The sequence below is a fragment of the Erithacus rubecula genome, assembly GCF_903797595.1.
Source record: "Erithacus rubecula genome assembly, chromosome: 1".
Taxonomy (NCBI): domain Eukaryota; kingdom Metazoa; phylum Chordata; class Aves; order Passeriformes; family Muscicapidae; genus Erithacus; species Erithacus rubecula.
In genome coordinates, this window is record NC_136658.1 from 41,771,235 (window position 1) to 41,792,046 (window position 20,812).

The 20,812-nt window shown below is 40.7% G+C and overlaps 1 protein-coding gene across 1 annotated transcript; it reads left to right on the plus strand.

Annotated features, from left to right (window-relative positions):
* The first annotated feature begins 166 nt into the window (after nucleotides 1–166).
* FDX1 (ferredoxin 1) lies at nucleotides 167–15,693 on the plus strand. The gene is made up of 4 exons (XM_079298764.1): nucleotides 167–464; nucleotides 6,054–6,178; nucleotides 8,935–9,064; nucleotides 12,640–15,693. Exons 1-4 carry the CDS (start codon nucleotides 295–297, stop codon nucleotides 12,752–12,754), a joined length of 540 nt encoding a protein of 179 aa, XP_079154890.1. The 5' UTR covers nucleotides 167–294; the 3' UTR covers nucleotides 12,755–15,693.
* Nucleotides 15,694–20,812: the final 5,119 nt, after the last annotated feature.

The following is a 20,812-nucleotide window of genomic DNA, read 5'->3' on the forward strand; positions in this document are numbered from 1 at the left end:
AGAGACAGGCTTGGGGCCGGGGGAGGCCGAGGGGGAGAGCCGAGGATGCCGAGGGCACCGAGGGCACTTGAGGGCACCGGCGGAGGCGATGGAGGCGGCGGGGGCGGCTCTCGCGCCGCTCCGCCCCTCCGCGCTCCGCCGCGCACTTTGCGTAACCCCGCGGTCACGCCGGCGGGGGCGGGTCGCGCGCTGCGTAAACGGCTGCGGGAATCGCCGCCGCGCGCGCCGCAGGCGTAAGCGGCGGGACTTTACCCCCGCCCCGCCGCCGAGCCTCAGCGCTCCCGTCCCGCCGCCATGGCCGCCCCGGGGCCGGCGCGGCTCCTGCGGGCCGCCGCCGCTTCCTCCCGCCGCTGGCTCTTCTCCTCCACCTCGCCGGCAGCCGGGCCGAGGCCGGGCTGCGGCGGCGCTGCCGCTGCCGGGAGGGCAGCGCGGCCGTTCAGCCTCTCTGCCCGGGCGGTGCTCAGGTAAGGGGGTCACGGCCGTGAGGCGCCAGGCGGGCTCCGGGGCGGCGGCCCGAAGGAGCCGGGCCGGGGCTCGGCGCTGCGGCAGCCGGGGCCAGCGGCTGCCTGTGGCACGGGCCGCCGGGCCGGGCTGGCGCGGCATGACCTTCCCGCGGTGCCCTGCCGGGTCCCGGCCCCTCCGGCCCTCGCCGGCTGTGGCGGGGGCACCGGAGCGCTCTGGGCTCCGCTCCGCCGGCTGTGCCCCGGAGCGCTGTGCCGCCGCTGCGGGCCCCGCGCCGTCCCAGCGCGGGTGAGGCTCAGGGTCGCTGTGACCTGGAACCCCGTTGAAATGGCTTGCAGAGTTATTGAACGCTAAACCTGCGTTCCGGTGCTCAGACTGGTTTTCCTAGAGGTTATGACCTTACTGAAGTTGCACTTGTTTTTCTTTTTGCTGTTGTTGGGTTTTGTTGGGTTTTTTTGTTTGGTTGGGTTTTTTTTTCCCGTGATATTCTGGCTTGGCTTGTGGTAGAAGTACAGTACATATCAAAGAGATCCTAATACTTAGTGTCTTCTGCTTTTGGCATAGTGTTTCCGTACTGAAGAGCACTTTTTCAGCTTTCTTCTTGGAACGACTGGACATGACAGTGCCATGATTTAGTTGACATGGTCATGTTTGGTAATAGCTTGGACTTGATGATCTCAGAGGTCTTTTCCAGGCTAATTGATTCTGTGGTCCAATCTAAACATGCAGAGCTCCTCCTCACCAATATGTATGAGCAGGTATTTCAGAGTGCATTGCATCTGTGGGTGTTTAATATTACACAGTCCACACCTGTAGTTTTGGTGCTTATTACAGGTAGTCACAGATTGTTTATGCACAGCCCTCTGGCTTGAAGTTTGTATATTCGAAGGCAGGTCAGAGGCTACAGCTAACTTTCAGTATTTAAAACTTATAAGTTTTAAAAGCATGATGCACTTGGTTGTCAGAGAAGTTTCCCAGACTTGGATCAGGACACCACAATCAGCAGCCCAGCATCAGGGGTGTAGCCTGGCCTGTTTCCAGAAGATTGGGATAGTGCCCTTGACATCAAAGCTGGCTCAGTAGTTTGTTTTTAAACTCTCCTGTAGGTAATCTTTGACTTTGTTCCAGCAGAAACTTTTAATATGGAGAGAGATACTAAACTTTTCTAGCCTATGACTTCCACAGGAGATGAATAAGTTGCTAGTCAGATCTTTTCTCTGAGGGATACTGATGTTAATCAGTTGATTTTGACATCCCTGATTTTAATTTTCAAAGTAAAGATGTGACATATTGACCATTTTGTTTAAAAGGTATTAAAATAATTGAAAAAAGAATTCTATAAGGGAAAACATTTCCTTACCCAATGTGAGGAAATTTCCTAGTAGTGTAAGAGCTGCAATCCCCTCATGTCTGTCACAAACAGGCTGAATACAGAATGGAATTTATTTGCATTCATTTTACAAGCACACCAGCAAAAAAGCTTATGCAAAAAGCATTTCCAATGTTGTTCATATACTCAGTGTCATAACCTGGCTGAGTTGGCAGAAAAGGAAAATTTTTGTATATTACTGTTTTCTCCATTTATGCATAAGTTACTTTCTGGGCATCGTTGAGACTCAGTTCCTGACCTTTATATAATCAGGCAGTGTTATTTCATTATTTATGTATGTAAAATTAGCTGTATTTGTGTAGAGGATGAAGACCTCACTATACAGAACATTACCTGGGGTGGTCCCTGTGAGCAGAGGTCTCCAAGGGTTTCAGTGGAGCATCAGGCATTATGTTTTCATTTTCCATTTCCTCCTTTCTCTTGCTCCTTTTTTATCCTTTGTTCTTCCTTTTAATTTCATGGTGAACAGTAGTTATTTCAGAGTTCTTTTATACCAATCTGGTTATCTGTACAAGGTTTTTGGTGCACAACATATTAATTGCATACTTTAAAGATTAGTCCAGATTTATAACTTCTGTTGATTGAGGCCTGTATAATAGTTTAATTCATGGAACTCCTCGGGTAGTTAGGGCTGTTAGATTTGCTGTTTATTAAAAGATCTGAGAATAACAGAGCTGGCTCACCATGTGCAGTACCAGGTTATTATGTTTTGTTTGGAGGAATGTAAGAGGTGATTCTTAACTTGGAAGTAATAGCTGGAGATTCAAAAGGATAATTCTTTTAAGGGGGAAGAAACAGTTGTTGAGATTTTTGCAGTATTTGCCATTATTTGCATGACAGGGACAACAGACAGCACTTACAGTTCTCTGATGCTCCTCTGTGCCTTTGCAGTATGCCTGATTTAGGGTATCCTTGTGAAGCTTGATGAAAAATGCTGCTAGTACTATAGCAGCCATATGAAGAAATTAATTGTATTTTACATCTGGTGAAAAGCATTTATCTGAGCATGGATTGGGATGTTTATGCTCCATGCAGATAACACAAAATAAATTGTGTTTTTCCTGATAATCCTGAGGCTATTCATACTTGCATAGACCTGGCTATGTTAATTGCTTGTGACTGGTTTGCAGCATGTTGCTGTTTGGATAGTTTTTTCTTGATACAAACAGTGTCTGGGTGGACAAAACCCGTATTTGAAATTTATAAAGCCTAAATATTGTTTCGTGCAGGTGAGATTTTTTTTTTAATGGTATCGCCCAGTCATTGTGAAGATTGGCTGAGTGTGTGGTTTGAGTGTCTGACTAGTCTGATTAGTAAATACACACACTTCTGGAAGTATTTTCCCCAAGTAAAGCATCAGAGATTTTTTTCTTTTAAATATTTTGGTGAAGTAAAGAGTGATAGAACATGGCAATAGCAAAAACAAAACAAAACAAAAAGAAACCAAACCCAAAACCAGATTTACTGAAATACTTAAGAAAGCTATATCTAACTATCAGGGTGATTTAGGTCCTTCCAAAAGGTTAATTACTGTATCAGTTTGTAACAAAGTCAGTGACCTGCCACACCATGAGGCGTGCATAGCCACAGTACAGGTCCTCAACTGGCTGAAGCAAATACCAAATTGCCCCTACTGACAAGGGCATCCCACTGCTGTTTCCTTGTTTTTGTTGTGGGCAGTGGCACTTTTGTCAGTTTTGCTTTCTGGTCCAGTTGGGTCTACTTTGTTTTTGTGATTGCTTTTCATCCACATTAGCAAAAAGGGTTGACTTGTGGTTGTACTGGTGCAAGGATGATGGTGGGTTGGTTTGGAGTGGGGATCATCTGAACCCACATTTTGATTTTGTAAAGAGATTTGTTTAATCTGATCATGAAACTCAGATTGTGTCATTGCAGCATGAAGTTGCAGTAGCACAGCCATTCTACACTGGTGTAAATTTCATCTAAGGGCCAGTCTGCCTCTGCTGGTTCTGACATCTGTGGGGTTATTGACCTTGGCTTTCAGCCAGTGCATTCCCGGACCGAGGTTACTGCAGGACAGTGTGAGTTTGGAGAGAGGAGGAACAAAGGAGCGGGGGTGGGACTGTTCTTCTCCTGGCACTGTGCTGTTTAATCGGATTCAAGTGTAACCACAGGTGAAGACAGTTTTCATGTGTGTTTTGAAAACTGGGAGGGAGCTGACTTGTTGTTTACAAATGTTCCAGAGATCTAATGGATGCCCAGACATCTTACTGTTTGGTCCATGGTACTTGTGAGTGCCTAATCGAATAATAAAGCATATGTTTAAGATACTGGAATAAATATTTAGTATATGCCATGTCTATACCTTGGGCAGAGCATACCAGAAATGCAAGTACGTATTGCATTGTGTCTTCTGTCAGTGTTGTTTTTTTGTCATGTTGACAGAAATATTTCAGCAAAGGAGAGTGTACTTTGAGCTCTGGAATGGTTTTTTTGAGGCAGTTAAAATTACACTGTCAGACGTTAGCTTAGGCTCTCAGAATGTGAATCTGTACCTTTCCAGATGCAGTCTAAACCCATCAATCTTAAGCTCCCAGAGGGGGTGGTGAATTTTGTACTAGTTTATCTAAGTGGGTGCTTGTTTCCTTGGTTCTGCTGTGGGAGGTGTTAACATAGCTGAGGAGCAAAATGAAAAGCAGAGTGGTTTCTTAAACCCCCACAGAATGGTTTGCTGGTGGTCCTTGGATATCAGAGGTGACTGTGCAACATAAGTCATATTTTGTAAAGATATTCAGAAAACCTAAATAATTTTTTTTATAGAACGTGCTTCAATTGCATGCTGCGGGTCAGCAAGGTCTACCCTTTGTTATCAATTACAGTTCTGGAATGAATTTGTAGTTAATAATACTTGTGGTTGCCTTCTGGAAAGTTGACTGAGGAATGATAGGTAAAGAATTGAACATGACATTCTAATGAATCATCCCTGAGCATACCAGTGCCAGTGAAACTTGTGACAAATGTAAGAAGTCCATAGCAACAAACATTTGTTGTTTCGTAACAAGCCAGGACTCAGATTGCTAAAAACATATTTTTTTGCAGCCAGTTACAAAAATAATTCGTTTACTGATTTTTCAGCATGGCCACTTGCAATTTTTTTCTTTAATATTCAGATGTACAGGTTAGAGTTTTCCAGGGGCTGACTTGATTTGCAAGTTTGCATATTTTTCATATGACATAAATCACAGTTACAAAGAAGAATATGGGTAATATGAAGCACGTGGTTCTTAAACATGGATTTGACATGGAAACATAAATTTTTGAATTAGTTTTTTAGTCATTCTATTTTTATCTGTCATCTCCTGGCAGATTTCTTCACTCTCCATCCAACAAGTTTTTGTTTTGCTCACTTACTGTTGGAAGAAAGTAGTCTGTTTAAAATGGAACATACTGTATTTTATTAGTATATTTAAAGCTTTCCTTTAATTTGCATATGAAATAAAGTAATATGGAAAGGAATAAAATTTAAATGTTAAAAGCTTTAGTCTTATGAAATTTTTGTGCAGACTGCAAGTGAATTTTTTCTTAAGTAAGCAATTGTCTGGGAAAAAAAAAGCAGTAAAAACTTTATTTCCTTGAAACCAGTGTAAAAACTTTGTACTTCACTAGAATTAATGTTTACAAGATGAACTCTTCAGAGAGTCTGTGCCTAAAAACAGTAGAATGCTATTGGAGTATTTCTGTTGTGGAAGGAGAGAATTAAATTTTGTAACTAATAAAGTAAAATACCTAAATCTCTAAGCAGAAATGGTAAAATTTAGAATTTATTCTAAATTATAATTATGAGACACAAAAAAATCATAAATCCAAAGCAAGAGTTCACAGAAAGGTGTGGAGAGAAGCATTTAAAATAAGCTCCTTTATTTGTTAAAAATGCAAATATTGTACCTAAAACAAACTGACTGTCTTTGGTAAAAGGCAAAACATCTGGATCCTATATAGCTTGTAGTGACAAAACAAACACCAAGGTTTGCTTTTTTTCTTATTTTTCACAGTCTTTGTTCAATGTACAGCAGTAAAAGCCTGTACATGTTACAGCTTTTAAAAGCCAGTAAATTAGATTTTTCTTTTCTTGGAGTAGACAGTAGTAGTATCAGCTATTATTTTAGTGGTATTCATCAGTTCTAAAGTGCTAAAAAACTTCTAGAATTCTTTAATTGTATTATATAATTTTCTTTTTCAGCTCAGAAGATAAAATAACTGTTCATTTCATAAACCGTGATGGTGACAAACTAACAGCCAAGGGAAAACCTGGGGATTCACTGCTGGATGTTGTTGTTGACAATAATCTAGACATAGATGGTTTTGGTAAGTAGATTAATTGAATATTTTAATCAGCGTCTAGAAATTATGTTTCTCTATGCATGAATATTTACAGTATCATTTAGATGGGAAAATACCCTTAAGATCATTGAGTCCAACTGTCAAAGAATATTTTAAATATATAAAACCTAGCTATTCTTCTCTTGGATTTTTCTCTCCTTTTTTCCTCCTGCAGATGCATAGAATCATTTGGTTAAAGTTTTGGAAAAAAACTTGGGATGATCTTGGCTTGAGTGTTAAAGAGGGGAAGGAATATGCACAGAGTGCTGTCAAAGTGCCACCTGCAGGCCTCTTCTGAGCTGAAAGGTTCTTTTCTGGAGGCAGCACAGAACTGGTGTATGTCTAACAATGTCTGGTTACTTTTGCAGTGCCAGACTGTCTCAATTTATTACCAGGCTCTTTGTAGCACCATATCTATAGCAGAGGAGTGCAAAGTGAAAGAAACAACCAAATCCGTGTTAGCAGGGAAGCGTGAAGAGTTTAATTCTTATTAAAGAACTAGGATAAAGGAAACCTTGTGATATTCTAGCTTGGTATGAGTTCTGTTTAAAATCAAAACAGGAGGAAGTTACAATTTGTCTCTATTTCTTGAGACTTTTGCACATTCCATAGTTAGAATCATAGGATGGTTTGGGTTGGAAGGGATCTTGAAGATCGTTCAGTTCCAAACCCCTCTGCCATGGGCATCTTCCACCAGCCCTCATTGCTCAAACCACTAGACCACATGGTTCAAAAGTATTAGGTAATTGCAGTTAAATACCTTGGGAAGGCATTTATATGAACATGAGCTGAAAAATTAATATAACTAAAGCAGAAAGTGGTAGTAAGTACAATTTTCAGAACTGAATGTATGGCGTGAAAAAAACCAGCAGAGTAGTGGAGCACAGTTTGTGTGTTTTAGTTAAGTGCAAATAAATTTTACTGCTAGTTATAAAATCTTTGATAAGATTTGAAATCTTGGTATCTGAGACATCTTTTATGTGTAGAGTTTCGTATATCTGGGGAAGAAAAATTGTCTTGAAAACTTCTAATGCAACTGGCTTTATGCACCACTTATTCAATGACTCGTTTAGGCTTATGGCTGGCCTGCTTGTATTCTACAGTAAATGTTCTCTGTGTCAATATCAGATGTGTTAAAACATTGTGGCAAAGCAGGAAGAAACAATGCTGTCAATAAAAGGAAGCCAAACTGAAAATTTGGAGTACTGTAACAATCTTTAATTATAATATGTGCTAGTCCCATTCAATAACCACTTGCTAATGAAACATCATACTAGGGCAGAAAAATAATAGTAAATCATAGTAATAATGTATGTTCTGTGTTTAAAAAAAAAAGTAATGAGGGAAAAATAAAATGTAAATCCTGCTTATTTGCTTCTGTCACTAGGGGGCATTCCATATGCATTAACAATAACATAAATATCTTTGTATAAAGGGTTGCAGCTCTATTGAATGATTCAGCTGCACTCAATTTGTTTGTTATTGCTAGTTGTTCAGTTGTGGAAAGACCTTCCATTGTTCAAAAAGACTGGTCAGTGTTCTTTCCTTCTTCCCTCACCCCTTCCCTTACTTTCCCAACATTAAGGATCCTTGAGCTGCTGATATGACAAATTTTCTGTTTGGTACTTTAATGAAATTCTGCTCTTTCATGTGTATTTGAAGACATTATGTAATGTAAAAATCCAATGTTGTATTGCAGTGTTGTGCTCACTATGCTTTTGGTACTGTAGCACCATGGTGCTTTCAGTGTTCTTGTGGTCTAATGATGAGTGCCACTATTTCTTTCCATAGCAGTAGTTATACATACAACCTTGCTTCCTTTATTTGCATATGATTACAAGGGTGATGTTGTCACAGTATTTTTGGTTCTGTTCTCCCTAGAAATAAGTGAAGATTGGCTAATGTGTTATCTGATTCTCTTCTGTCAATTTAAATCGGAGCCTGAGGTTTGTAATCTCCACAGTATTTAGCTTTCCCCGCTTCTTGAAGTTGCAGATTTCTTTTTCAACACTGTGGAGAACTTGATGCCAGCCTAAGACAGCCCAATATAGTGACAGAGAGAAATTTGTCAGGGTTCAAACTTCTCCTGTGCTGTGGTGTCCTAATTGCTGTAGCAGGTAGGTGGAGTTGGTGCTTGTGCTGCTCTGCCCTAGCAACTTGTTAGGTTCTTGATCCGAACTGGAACACCTCGTAATCCATTTAGTAGCCATCTCTCTAGCCTACCTTTGTTGCTGTGAATTAGTGTTCTGTTGAGTGAGAAGAAATAAGTAGAAAATCCCTCCTCCCTGTACTTCTAAGGAATTGTTTTTGTGTAGCAGGTATCTGCTGTTGAACTTTTAGAGAAAACCACCTCAAAAACCTGGAAAAGAGAGAGATAAGAAGGACCAGCATTGGAAATAAAGTAGTGTTGATTGACAGCATTGTCTGCTTTTGCATTCTTACAGTAAAAAGCTATTTTTTTAAATGATGGAGGGAGAATTAGTCAAGTATTTTAACTGATTTCTTAGCATTTTTTTAACTAATTATTTAGCATTTAAGTAAATCTTCATGGTATAATAACTGTAGAAATACTAGTAATAGTTGAATGCAGAGTAGGTGTGTGAAAGTGGGAATATGTAGAACATTATTTTGGCTAATCAACTGAGACTTCTTGTATGAAACAAACACATGTAGGATTTCTTTTGAAATTCAGCTGCAATTTGAAACTTGGGTTTTCTATTATCTTTATTTTTTTATTTTAGGTGCATGTGAAGGAACGTTAGCCTGTTCAACTTGTCATTTAATATTTGAAGACCACATATTTGAGAAACTAGATGCAATTACTGATGAAGAGATGGACATGCTGGACCTGGCATATGGCCTCACAGAAACGTAAGGCAGCATAACACTTCCCTACATTACTTCCCCAAAGAATGGGAAGAAAGGTTTGCAGAAGGGGCAGTCTGATATTCTTGGAGCACCTTAAATGAATAGCTGGATTCTGTTACACAAATTGGACTGCCAAGTTTAAATGTTGTTTGTCTGAATTAGTATTAAAAAGATGTTAGTGTTGGTTTTGTGACTGAAAAGTGCTTGGTCTTCAGAGGGTTTGGTGTAGAAATGTTAGCACTAAAGTATGACTGGAAACCCACTTCAGCTCTGCCACTGCTGTCCTCTGTGTAGATGTTCTTATTCTTGTTTCTCTTCCCTTCTGTTTTTTCTCCTGTGGTAGTCTGTAGATAATGCATTTTTTGAATGTATTTATGTCAGTATTTTAGGTTTTGGTCAGATCTTCTTTTCACAGAGTCACAGAAGGGTTGAGGTTGGAGGGGACCTCTTGAGGTCAACTGGTCCAACCCCCTGCTCAAGCAGGACTACCTAGATCCAATGCCCAGCACCATGTCCAGACAGCTTTTGAGTATGTCCAAGGATGGAGACTCCACCTTATCCAGCCTCTGGTATTTATGTACATTGCTAAGATCCTTCCTCTAAGCCTTCTCCAGGACAAACAGTGTACAGACATCAGTGTACATACTTGTCATGTTTTGACTCATATCACAGTGCTCCTTGTGCGCACAAACCAGATTCCCTTTTGGGAGAAACTCATCCTAAAGTGTGCTCTGGCTGCTGATAGGCATGAGGATTAGACTGCTGGTACTCTAAAGTAAACCTCTGTTCTGCATCACCCACACTATCACGCATCTTGTAGTTAATCCTCATCACAGACCGTTCCTGATGGGCTGTTGTATTTGCTGGTGCACAAGTAGCCTTTATCACAGAGCATGCTCACAAGAACAGTAGGCAGCTGTGCTTTGGGAGGTTTCATTAGGCCTTTCCTTCATGTTTCAATGGAACTGCTTGTTGAAGTTTGAGAATCTTTCCCATTACGTCAGAGGCTATATACCTTTATAGAGTTTGTCTCTGCAGAGAAGTACTCTGCATTAATTTGTCTGTCTCCTTGTATCGGTAAAAGGAATCCTGTACTCACAATTTCCTTGTGACAGTACACTTTTTCACTTCAGCCAAATCTGAACATTTATGGGAGGTTTGAAAGGCAAAGAAATGGCTATGAGAAACTTGTAGCTTTTGTTTTATAATTTTTCCTATGTTGCAAAAACCCAAAAACCCTTTTTCAGTTTTGGAAAAAAACCCAGAAGTCTACTAAGCCTGCCACCTACCATAATAAAGGGTAACTTTAAGGTTCAGGGCCAGAATAATTCCTGAATCGCTCTGGAGGCATATGATCTGATAAAAACCTTTTTTTCTTTGGCTACCTTTACTTAAAAAGTTTAAAGCATTTAAAGCATGAAGAATTGGGAAACATAGCAAGCCAGAGCTCTCTGTTTAAATGTTTCTATTTTGCCCTCTAAGTTCTTCATACAAAATTAAGTTTTGGTATTTGCTGCAGGTTACCTGGCTCCTGTGCTGATACAAATTTCTGTAATGGAATGCACTTCTAAGTTCTGTCGTAGGTATAAGCATAGCAGCCTATTCTTGTCAGTGACTCTGTATTTGAGAAAGCTTCAGGCAGCGACTGTCATGAAAGCTCATGTTTTTTAAAATGCAGGATTAATCAGGTTAAAATGAAATTGTTTTAATTAACTGCAGAGCAGTAGAAGGTAGTAATATGGAAGAGTGCAAATCCTGACAAGTTAAAATAATACTAAAGCAAAAATGACAAACAGCTTGCAAAAAGTAGTCAAATATTTTTTTTTCTAACCTATCAGAAACAGGAAATTTTGTCTACATGCAGAGCCAATGGGTGGTGTAGAATGTGCATGTAAAATAGAAAAAGATAACAAAGTTTCTTGTGTATTGTTATCTCTAGAGATTTATTGGGCTGTCTGTGTACTGGAAAGTTTCTTTGCAGAGGGTATCCTGGTATGTTCTGTGATCATCTTTCAAAGCAGCGTGTCCATGGAAATAGTATTACTGCAGATAAATAAACTTAGTGGTAGCAAAGAATAATGGCTGGGTAGCATTCACCCAGGAGCTCTATAGGAATTCAATATGGCATTTCTGAACTGCTGTCCGTAAGGCTTGGATAGTTGGTTTGAGATTCCTTCCACATCAAACAAATGGGAAGGTGGAAATCCAGATTTTAAAATGAGATTCGGCATTTTGAAGTGAGATTTCAAACTGGAGAACACTGTTGTGATTCTGTGGGCTTTTGCTTTTCTCTGCTGTCTGCTATGGGTAAGGAAAGAATTCAAGTGATCTTTTGTAGAGAGATGAAACAGATACGGAAGTTCTTCATATAAGTCACTGAGATGAAAAATGATCTTGCAATTCATGCAGTTTACTAAATTCTGAGATGCAACAGCATAAGAGCAAAGGACCTGTAACAGCTAACTAATTGGTTAAAAAAACCCCAACATCTTTTAACAAGAAGTACTAAGCTGCCTGGTAAGAGTATGTGATCAACAGCATGATGTAAAAGTCATTGGTCCTAGGTTTTAGTTAGTGTGAGCATCCTTGTGAAAGACTTAGGAAAACACAGTGAGGAGTAAGGTTTGTTTTCAGTGCTGTGCTAATATCATCACTTGCACGTGAAAATGTGCATGGGGATTTTATGCTCTTCAGCAATAGGAAATGACATTTGGAGTTGAAAGGCAAGTGCAGATAAATGCATATGGAGAGGTGGATAAAACAGTGGGAACTTTGCATTCTGGTAATAGGCTGTCAGCTAGCTAGTGTCTTGTCAGGAACTGGTGCTACGGAACATCCTTGCTGATGTCTTTAGTATTCTATACTTAAATATTGAGACATGGACATTGAATTAAAGTTATCCCAGCAATAAAAACAGCTTGTGATGTCTGCAGAGTTGTGTTGTGGTATTGAATCTTCTGGTTTTAATTGCTTGTGTGCAACATCTGTTTTTCTCATGCTGAATGATAGGTATAGAAATGAAGGATGACATCTCCTCCAGTGCCTTGAGTGTTTTATCTTTCTGCTTCCTATGTTTCTTGTGTTTTCACTCTTAGTTTTCTGGCTTACACCCAGTCTTGAGTTTTTTAGTTTGAGAACATTGAAATCTGGATGGAGGGGCTAGGCTGTACTTTTTCTGAGGCTTTTGTTCAGATCCATTGCCTTTATTTCTTCAGAGGTGCCAGATGTCCCTTGAGAGATCAGGCATCACTCCCTGCACTGGACTGCCCTGGTAGTGACCCACTGAAAAGGGAAGGGTCACCCATATTCTGCATTATCTCAGTGAGCAGGAAGTACTCAGTTGTGGGACTTTCCAGTGTGCTGAGCTCTGTTCTGGCTGTAAATCCTGGCTATTGCCACACAGATCCTTGTGCTGATGCACGTGGTTCACTCCTGTGCCAGATTAAGGCCCTGCACAAGAGAGGCTGTTCCTAGTTCATGATCTCTTTGGGATGACTGAGTGTTGGAGATGTAAGGGGGTAAATGCTGTTAGATTGCTGGTGGGCTAGAACTAACAATAATGTCCTGTTTCCCCACAGATCACGTTTAGGCTGCCAAATCTGCTTGAAGAAATCAATGAATGACATGACTGTTCGAGTACCAGAAGCTGTGGCTGATGCTAGACAATCAGTAGATATGAGTAAAAACTCCTAAAATAAACTATCCTAGGGGTTTTAAAAAAGCTTAATTATTTTTATAACTTATTTTTAAATGTGTAATTAAATATGGAAACTTACATAATTGTGAGTTATTTTATATGACTATCAATATTAGATTAATGCTATTTTAATTTTCTTTATAGAACCTCTTATATTTTTACGCTTAAAATGCAATAATACTTCTTATAAGTAATCATTGGATTCTAAACATTTGCAAGTGTATTACAGATTTCATATAACATTATTCTGCCAAAACATTTAAAAACTGGATCACTTGTACAGGACATCTCCTAAAACAAACTCTGAGCACTTCTAGGTGTCAGACCTGCATGTGTAAGATAAAAGAACTTGTAGGACTTCATGGGGTCTTTTTGAAGTGTTGCCATTAAAGATTGTGTGCTCAGAGCTAGTTAAAATTCTCAGTAAATATGATACTTCCTCAGCAAATAGTGGAGTTTCAGGATAGGAATTTTCCAAACTTTGGAATCTCAGTAAGATGTGGCAAATGTCTCCTGAAAATACTGCTAAACCCATGAGTTCTAGGAGCTGTGTTACAATTTAACCCAGCAGGCAGCTAAATGCCACACAGCCATTCACTTGCACCCCACTGCCCACCCCCCTTCCAAATGGGATGGGGAGTCGACTTGAGGGGAAAAAAGTAACACTCATATGTTGAGTAAAGACAGTTTAATAGGACAGAAACAGAAAGGAAAACAACAGTAATAATGCAAATAAAATATGTAAAATGAATGAGGCACAACACAACTGCTGACCACCTGATGACTGATGCCCAGCTAGTTTGTGGTCAGTGGCCCCTGGCCATCTTCTGCCCCAGTTCATATTTTGAGCATGACACTATGTAGTCCAGAACTTCCCATTGGTCACTTGGGGCCAGCTGTCCTGTACCCTCCCAATTCCTTGTGCACCCCTACAACGTGAGGTGAGAATCTGGAGAGGCCTTGACTTTGTGTTGCTAATCTATGTTTACATTAAAACACCAGTGTTTTATTAACATTTTGATTCTAATCAGTATAATAATCTGATTCTGGTACAGCACTGTACCCAGCTACTGATAGGAAAATCTCTCCCAGGTGAAATGAGGACAGGCTGATGCAGCATGTTGGCAGCAGCAGCTTAACCCTGGCCCAAATCAGATGTCAGTAAACCTCAACAATATTTACATTTGACTACACCACAAATACTGGGTGGCCTGATAGGTTTAGAAGAATGAATCCTTGGAGCTGTCCTACAGGAGAACATAACCAGTGGGAATTACAATTTACCCATCACAAACTCATTGTTCTCTGAATATGGCTGAGTGGGGATTGAACAAGGCAATGCTTGTCAATATCAGATTTGTTCTGAAATCTTTATCCCTTTTCAGTTTTGAGCTACAGGAGGCAGTCTGATGTTAGCTAGGGTGTTCAGCTTGAAGTGATAGCTTGATTCTGGGCCTTGCTTGCAGGATCATTCCAGTAATGACTAATGCAAAATGACCAAGTACATTTGTTTCATAGAAATGGCCTAGGTTCCCCAGAAGGTATAGGGAAACCCCTGTGGTGAAATGGCATCTGCATTGGTGATGAAGAGCTTTCAGTTGAACATTGTTTTAGTCTTTCTAAAGTAGCCCAAGTAAAATAATGTTTCTAAGACTGTTATTCTCTCCAACTTTACATAAATACTTACATGAACTGGTTATCACCAGTAGTTGTTAACTTTTGGTTTTTTTGGCATTTATTTATATATACATATATAAACCATGTTTGTTTACATTTGAATGATCTAATGCATTCATTAATGCTTTGTTTGAACTGGTAACAATGACACCTGGACATCTTTTCCTGCATTATTATATATATGGGAGGGGAGAAAAGTATTGGGATTATTTTGAGCTTTGTAAAGAGGAAAGGTTCCTCTTCATTATGAGAATTAATATTCTCTAGAACTGTATTGAAAATAGATGTAAGTCAGATTCTTTTATTTCTTCTCTTAATTACGTCATTTCCTTCTGTTATCTTTCAACTTTGTCCTAATGCAAGGTATGCTAATTGTAGTCTGCTCAAAACTTAATCAAGTAGGGGTTTCAGAATACACTTCTGATGTCACCTGAATAAAACTAAGACTTCAGAATTAAAATTTCCAGGCTTTATGAAAGGTGGAGAGAAGAAGGTCAGGGAGGAGGGTGGGCATAAATTGAAGAAATTTTCTGAATATGCTGCTGTCTTTCTCTTATGCTGCTGTGGCTCTAACCATGACTGAGAGGTTGCCCTCACACAGTCAGACATAAGGTATATGTCACTTTGTATTGCCTTTGTCCTGAGCTCATTTATATGCAGTTATTAGTATTAAATGGTGAGAATTTGGTTTAGTTTTTTTTTTTTATGAGACAGCTCATCAGCTTCTAAGAGAGGGAACTTGGATCATAACAATGTGTTGTGCATTTGTACTTCAGAAAGAAATGAGGTTTCAGTATACCTGTGAGGTTTAGGGGTAGATGTTGATATTTATTGAGTTTTGGGCTCTTGGTTTTTTGTTTTTCATTGGGTTATTTGGGGTTTTTTTTTCATACAGCACCAGGTACTTCTTGTGGGAATCTTGAAATGCTTAACACTGTGTTAAACAAATGTGGAACAACTCCCAAGTGAGTTTTCTTTCTATGCCAAGATGGTTTTGTGTGTTTCCTGTGACAGTTTCTCATTACAAAGACTTTGACTCTCCTACAGTGTGCCTGTGGAATGAATTACTCAGCACAGCAAGGCAAAAAAGGACACTTCGAAATTCATTTTGAATTCTAGAGATATCCCATACTGCATGCAAATGGACATCTCAGAACACAAAGGAACTGACTTGTAGTCCCCAAAATGCACAGCTCAGAGATAATAGTTTATTGTCAAAATGATTTGCAAATAAATCTTATTTTTAACCTCTTTCTGATACCTCTTGTTTTATGGATTTTTCTTTCTTCTCTAAACTGTTGCGTGTATTTCTGTGTGAAAAATGGAACTTACCCAGTAATGGTGCACTTTAAAGTGTAAGTATGAATATTGTGCAGTGACACACAATTACAGCATCAAAATCAGTTGAATACATGTTTACTTCCCTGTTCAAATAAAGATTACAGGTAATTTGCTTTCTAAAGCCATTTCCTTTCTCTGTTAAAAGATAGGGTCAGTGGGTTTCTTCTGTCTCTCCCCCCTCAAAAATGAGGAGCAAATCAAAATTACCTGTTTCCTTTAATTTGTAAGCTAAACTTTAGAAGTATACTCAAAATCTGGGGCTGGCACAGACCTTTACTTCACAAGCATTGCACTGTCTTCTGTTGTTTGTGGTATAAAAGGCCCTTTGCATTGGGTTGTGTTTGTGAGAAAAGCCAAAAACATCCCTCTGCCTTTTCAAGAGTGTGGGGGAGCTTGTCTGTGGCTCTAGACTACATCCCTTTCCTCTACCAGGTTAAACTGCAGTCAGGCCCAAGCCAGCAGTCCCACCTCTGTGACATTTTGTGTGTTTGTGTGGTGTCTGAAGGGGAAAGAAGGGTGTGCCTTGCATTCCCACAGGGCCACATCTTGCTATATCAGAAGTTCCCATTATCTGGACTGCATGCTGGCATGAGAGTGAAAAAGGCAAGTGCTATAGGCAGTTTGTGGCTTCTCAGATAAAAACTAAATTTTTAATTGGTTCAGAACTTAGAAAGTTCTTTATTTTTGGCTATGGGGCTCTAAAAGACTCAAGACAGCCGTGTCCAAACCTAATTGACATCCCAATTGGAGGCAAGTTGAAAAGGTTGTGCCCAAAAAAGCTTCAGGGAAGAGGCAGTGCTTGCCCTGCTCACCAGGTCCAGGCTAGAGTGTGGAGGATATTTCCTACAACCTATATTTTGCCCTTTCAAGGGCCAATGTGGTATACAAAGATGAGGTATACAAAAAAATCCTTACTCCTTGGGAGAAGAAAGAAGAAATAAATCTGTGAAGGAGGAGAGTAGATGCTCAAGTTGAGTCAGTGAGTTATCAAATAGTAGAAAACATTGGGAAGAGTGCAGCTGCTTGAGATGATTTCTCCTCAAGTGATCTGAAGAGAGGCAAGAGTGGGAATTTCCTGTGTCCTGGCTGTGGCCTCTCAGGGTGGCTGTGTAGTTCCATGTCCTGCTGCAGGCTGCAGCAACCTCGGTGCTTTCTCTCCCTGTTGCAAACATAAGCAAACAGGCATTAAAAGTATAAACTGTGGCATGAAAAGTAACCCCAAGATGTTCTAATCCACTGACCACCATATGATTTTCATGGAGTTAAGCAGAGGTTTTTGATGTGAGATTTAAAAATCCCATGACCTACCTGTTCAGCGCGGGACATTAGTGCTCCTGGTTCCCCCAGTGCTACAGCAGGGAGCAGAGCGTGTATTACACATGAGAAGTGGTAACAACTGGGGATGCTGGTGATAAGTAACCTCTTCCAGATAATCCAGGGAAGTCTGCAAGCGCCTGTGCAGCTGTACCTGCTTGCAGCTATGGCTGGTTTGGTTCTGCTCCTGTTGGCAGCAAGGTGGTGGGCTGGAATCTCTGGGTTTGGAGAAGTCTGCCATGTCACTAAAGGAACACCAGGCCATAGACTGCATTCCTCCTTCAGGATGTGTTTTGATCAAAAAAGCCTCTCCTTAAGGATCCAGTTTCGGATCAAACAAATATCCAGGTAAGCTGAATGTTCTTGCTCCATCCAAGTGCATCTGAGCAGGCTCAGGAGCAGGTTAGCAGCTCGTTTTTGGTTTACTCTTCAAGGAACAGCCCTGCTTTGCATAGGTAAACAAGCACTAGCTTTTGGTATGGTGAGTGCTCACAGGCTTTATGGGGAATGCCTTGGGAGAAGGGCATTCCCTTCCTAGAAAACTCTGACTGGAGGAGAGAAAGAGAAGGAGGCTGGACACAAGATCACAGTGATGCAGCTGCAGCTTCTCAGATGCAGGAGAGAGGCAGACATATCCCACCCAGAGAGCAAGCAATGGGTTTTGGCTGCAGATTAAAGGAGAAGGTGTCATTTCAGAGGAATGTTCAGCAACAGATGAAAATAGCTATAAAAGAAAACAAATGGTGACACAGAGACAAGGAACATGGCAGCTCAGGGTGATGGGGAAGCTTGTTCAGGCTGTGGTTCAGTTCCGAGGATTGATGACTGTCAGGAGGGAGCACAGAGTGGATGACTGGAGCAGGAGAGTCTCTACTTCAGATTTCGACACTTCTTGTTTTTTTTCTTCCAGCCTAATTGAGTTGTTGTGATCATCACAGCCTTTGGATTTTCATCAGAAAATCAGGAAAAACATGTTCTGCCTTGGCATGGAGAAATAAAAACAGTGTCCCTTGTCTTGAAGTCTCCTGCCCTCCTGGGGCTGTCCTTCAAGGAGAAGGGCAGCACAGGAGTCTCTGAGGCAGTGGTCTAGGAAGCAGAGCAGAGCTGCCCTGGGGGTGAATGTTGTCCTGGCAAGGAAGCTCAGGAGACTGGGATCTCCCTCTGCTGAGTGATGTATACAGAAAATGTTTTTCCAGCTTGTACAGCTTGTGTCTGAGCGTTGAATGCAAGCTTCACATTAAAAATTATCTTAATTAAATAACTCATCACTGGTCTTTGTTTTCTACTATTCTGCCTTTTATCAAATATTTGGTTAAAAAGGTTGGGAAAGACCTAGCATCTGAGTTGTTGAAGTATTTACTTTTGGAGGTAAAAGTATTAAAGGGGGGACAAAACATAAGAGATCTTGACAGCAGCATGCAGAAATGAAGGGGGGAAGGCAATTACTTTAATGCTTAGAATAAAAATAGAGAGTAACCACTAGATATGTGCTGTGGTTTTTCACTATAAAACTGGTTAATCAGTGCTGCCAACTGCCCATATTGGTTTACCATAAAGCCATCATATATAATACTTTTAATCCATTTCTACTTCCTTCCAGAATCTCCATAATGGCTCTAAGCACGGGAAATTTGCAACATTAACATTCCCCTGAGGGTCAGGTACCAGAAATTTTTATTCTCTGGCAGAATAATTTCCCCATATCTTTTAGCCAGTGAGTAAAAAATCAGCTCAGCTTGAGCTGTGCAACTGACCCAAGACCTGACTTACTGCCCGGTGCTGGCACAGGCAGCAGGTCATCTCTGCAAAGAGATTCTTCTTCACCAAACCAACAGAAACTTTTAGCCCTTTAAACCTGGAGTGAACTCAAAAATACACAAGAAGGTCCTTTTTGCTGTAAACTTGTGGTCACCTTCAAGCCTGGATGGAGACCCACACTACTCAAGGATTTCATTCCTGCCAGAAAATGTGGGTGGAGGCTGCTCTGACAGCATGTGTGAATCTGTCAACACTTGATCCAAATCCACTGAGGGAAGAAAAAGACCCTTTGCCAATCCTTGCCACTTACTTATCATCTCTCCAAAATAAACATGGTTTCATTTAGCAAAAACATTTTAACAAATTGCATTTGACACATGTCACAGTAGTAGTTCAAAAGTGAAAACCACAATATTCCTTCCAGAGCACACTGAACATTTAGAACTGAAAATAAACCACCTGGCCAGGCCCTGCTGGTGCATGCAGTGAGCTCCCAAGCCCTCTCTGCTGTTCCTACACTGCTTCTGCAGGAGAGCCTGTGATTTATTGACTGCTTCCCTGCCACTCCATTGCCTGCAGCGTCTCATGACTTCCACTCACTCAGGGGGCACATCTGTTAGGATTTTCTTCTACTCAATTTATGCCTTTTTTATGGTGTTCCTTTGTCAAAAGAGAATAAGGTATTCTGCAAAAATTTTCTTTGTACCACACAAGTCAATATTTGCATTGAAATTGAGCTCTGCTCATTTCAACAATAATGAAATTCTTCAGCTTTTTCTTACTTTCCAAGTAAGAGAACTGGATGTTCTGGATATTTCCAGATGCCTGGAATCCCAGTGGGGTAAACTGCTGGTAGAAATACAAACTCTGCAGGAGCTGCCAGAGGAAGCAGCTCCTGCCTCCAGTGCTACATCACAGGCTGTGTCCCCATTCCATGCCCAGGAGCTGCAGGAGGAGCCCAGGGTTTGACCCCAGCATGCCACTGCTGCACAGCTCAGCACTGGAGGAGCTGCCTGAATGAATGGAGCAGACATTCCCAGAGCCACACAAAGCCACAAAACCTCAGGTTTCTGCTGAGAGCCAAAGCTCTGCTGTGAAGTGCTGGAGCTGCATTGGTGGCTGAGCAGAGAGCAGGAGACAATTTAATTGGTGACTGCACAAAAAATCCATGTCCAAACAGCTCCATCCGACTCCTCAGCCTCCCTACACTGCCTCTGCCAGGCATGACTCTCTCTGCTGGGGCTGCTAGTGCTCCTTAGGAGCATTACCATCATTTCTCCTGAAAAGATGGAGCAGCAGTAGTCTGGGACCTGCTTCTCCATTTTCTCCCTCCAGGTTAAACTGAATTTCAGGCTACATTGTTTTCACAATTACTATTTTTATTTTCTCATGGAAAATGTAAATAAACTGCTGAATTTTTCTAAATTTTTTTCTAATTTTTTTTTTCTTGGAAAAGAAGTGTAGAATCTTAATAGTCTTCTTTTTGTTGGTCTCTACAAGTGCTCTTCAGTGAAGCAGTTAGTTTAAAATGCATGTGCAGAAAATCAGTTCTGGTTGGCACATGCACCATTTTATTCTGATAAGCTTGTTCATAATGTTTTCCAAGTCTGGAAAATACTGAAATTATCTGTCACACAGGATCTAAAAGGTCTTTCCTAATGTTGCATTATTTTTCAAAATGATGGACAGAAGGCTATAAACCCCAGCTATCTGGCTGGGGAGTCACACAATCTCAGAACAATTTGGGTTGGAAGAACTGTTCAGAGATCACTCATTTCAGCCCTCAGTGCACTTGATTAGGCAACTGCATAAACTTTGTCCATCTGGTAAGTTTTTTGCATAAAATTTCCAGTGTATCTGGTAAGTTTGTTGCTGACCTTGTCTTGATTTTTGAGGAAATTGATTACTAAAATTTGGTATGTTTTCACAGACTTTATTAGTTTAATATGCTAAATAATTCATGG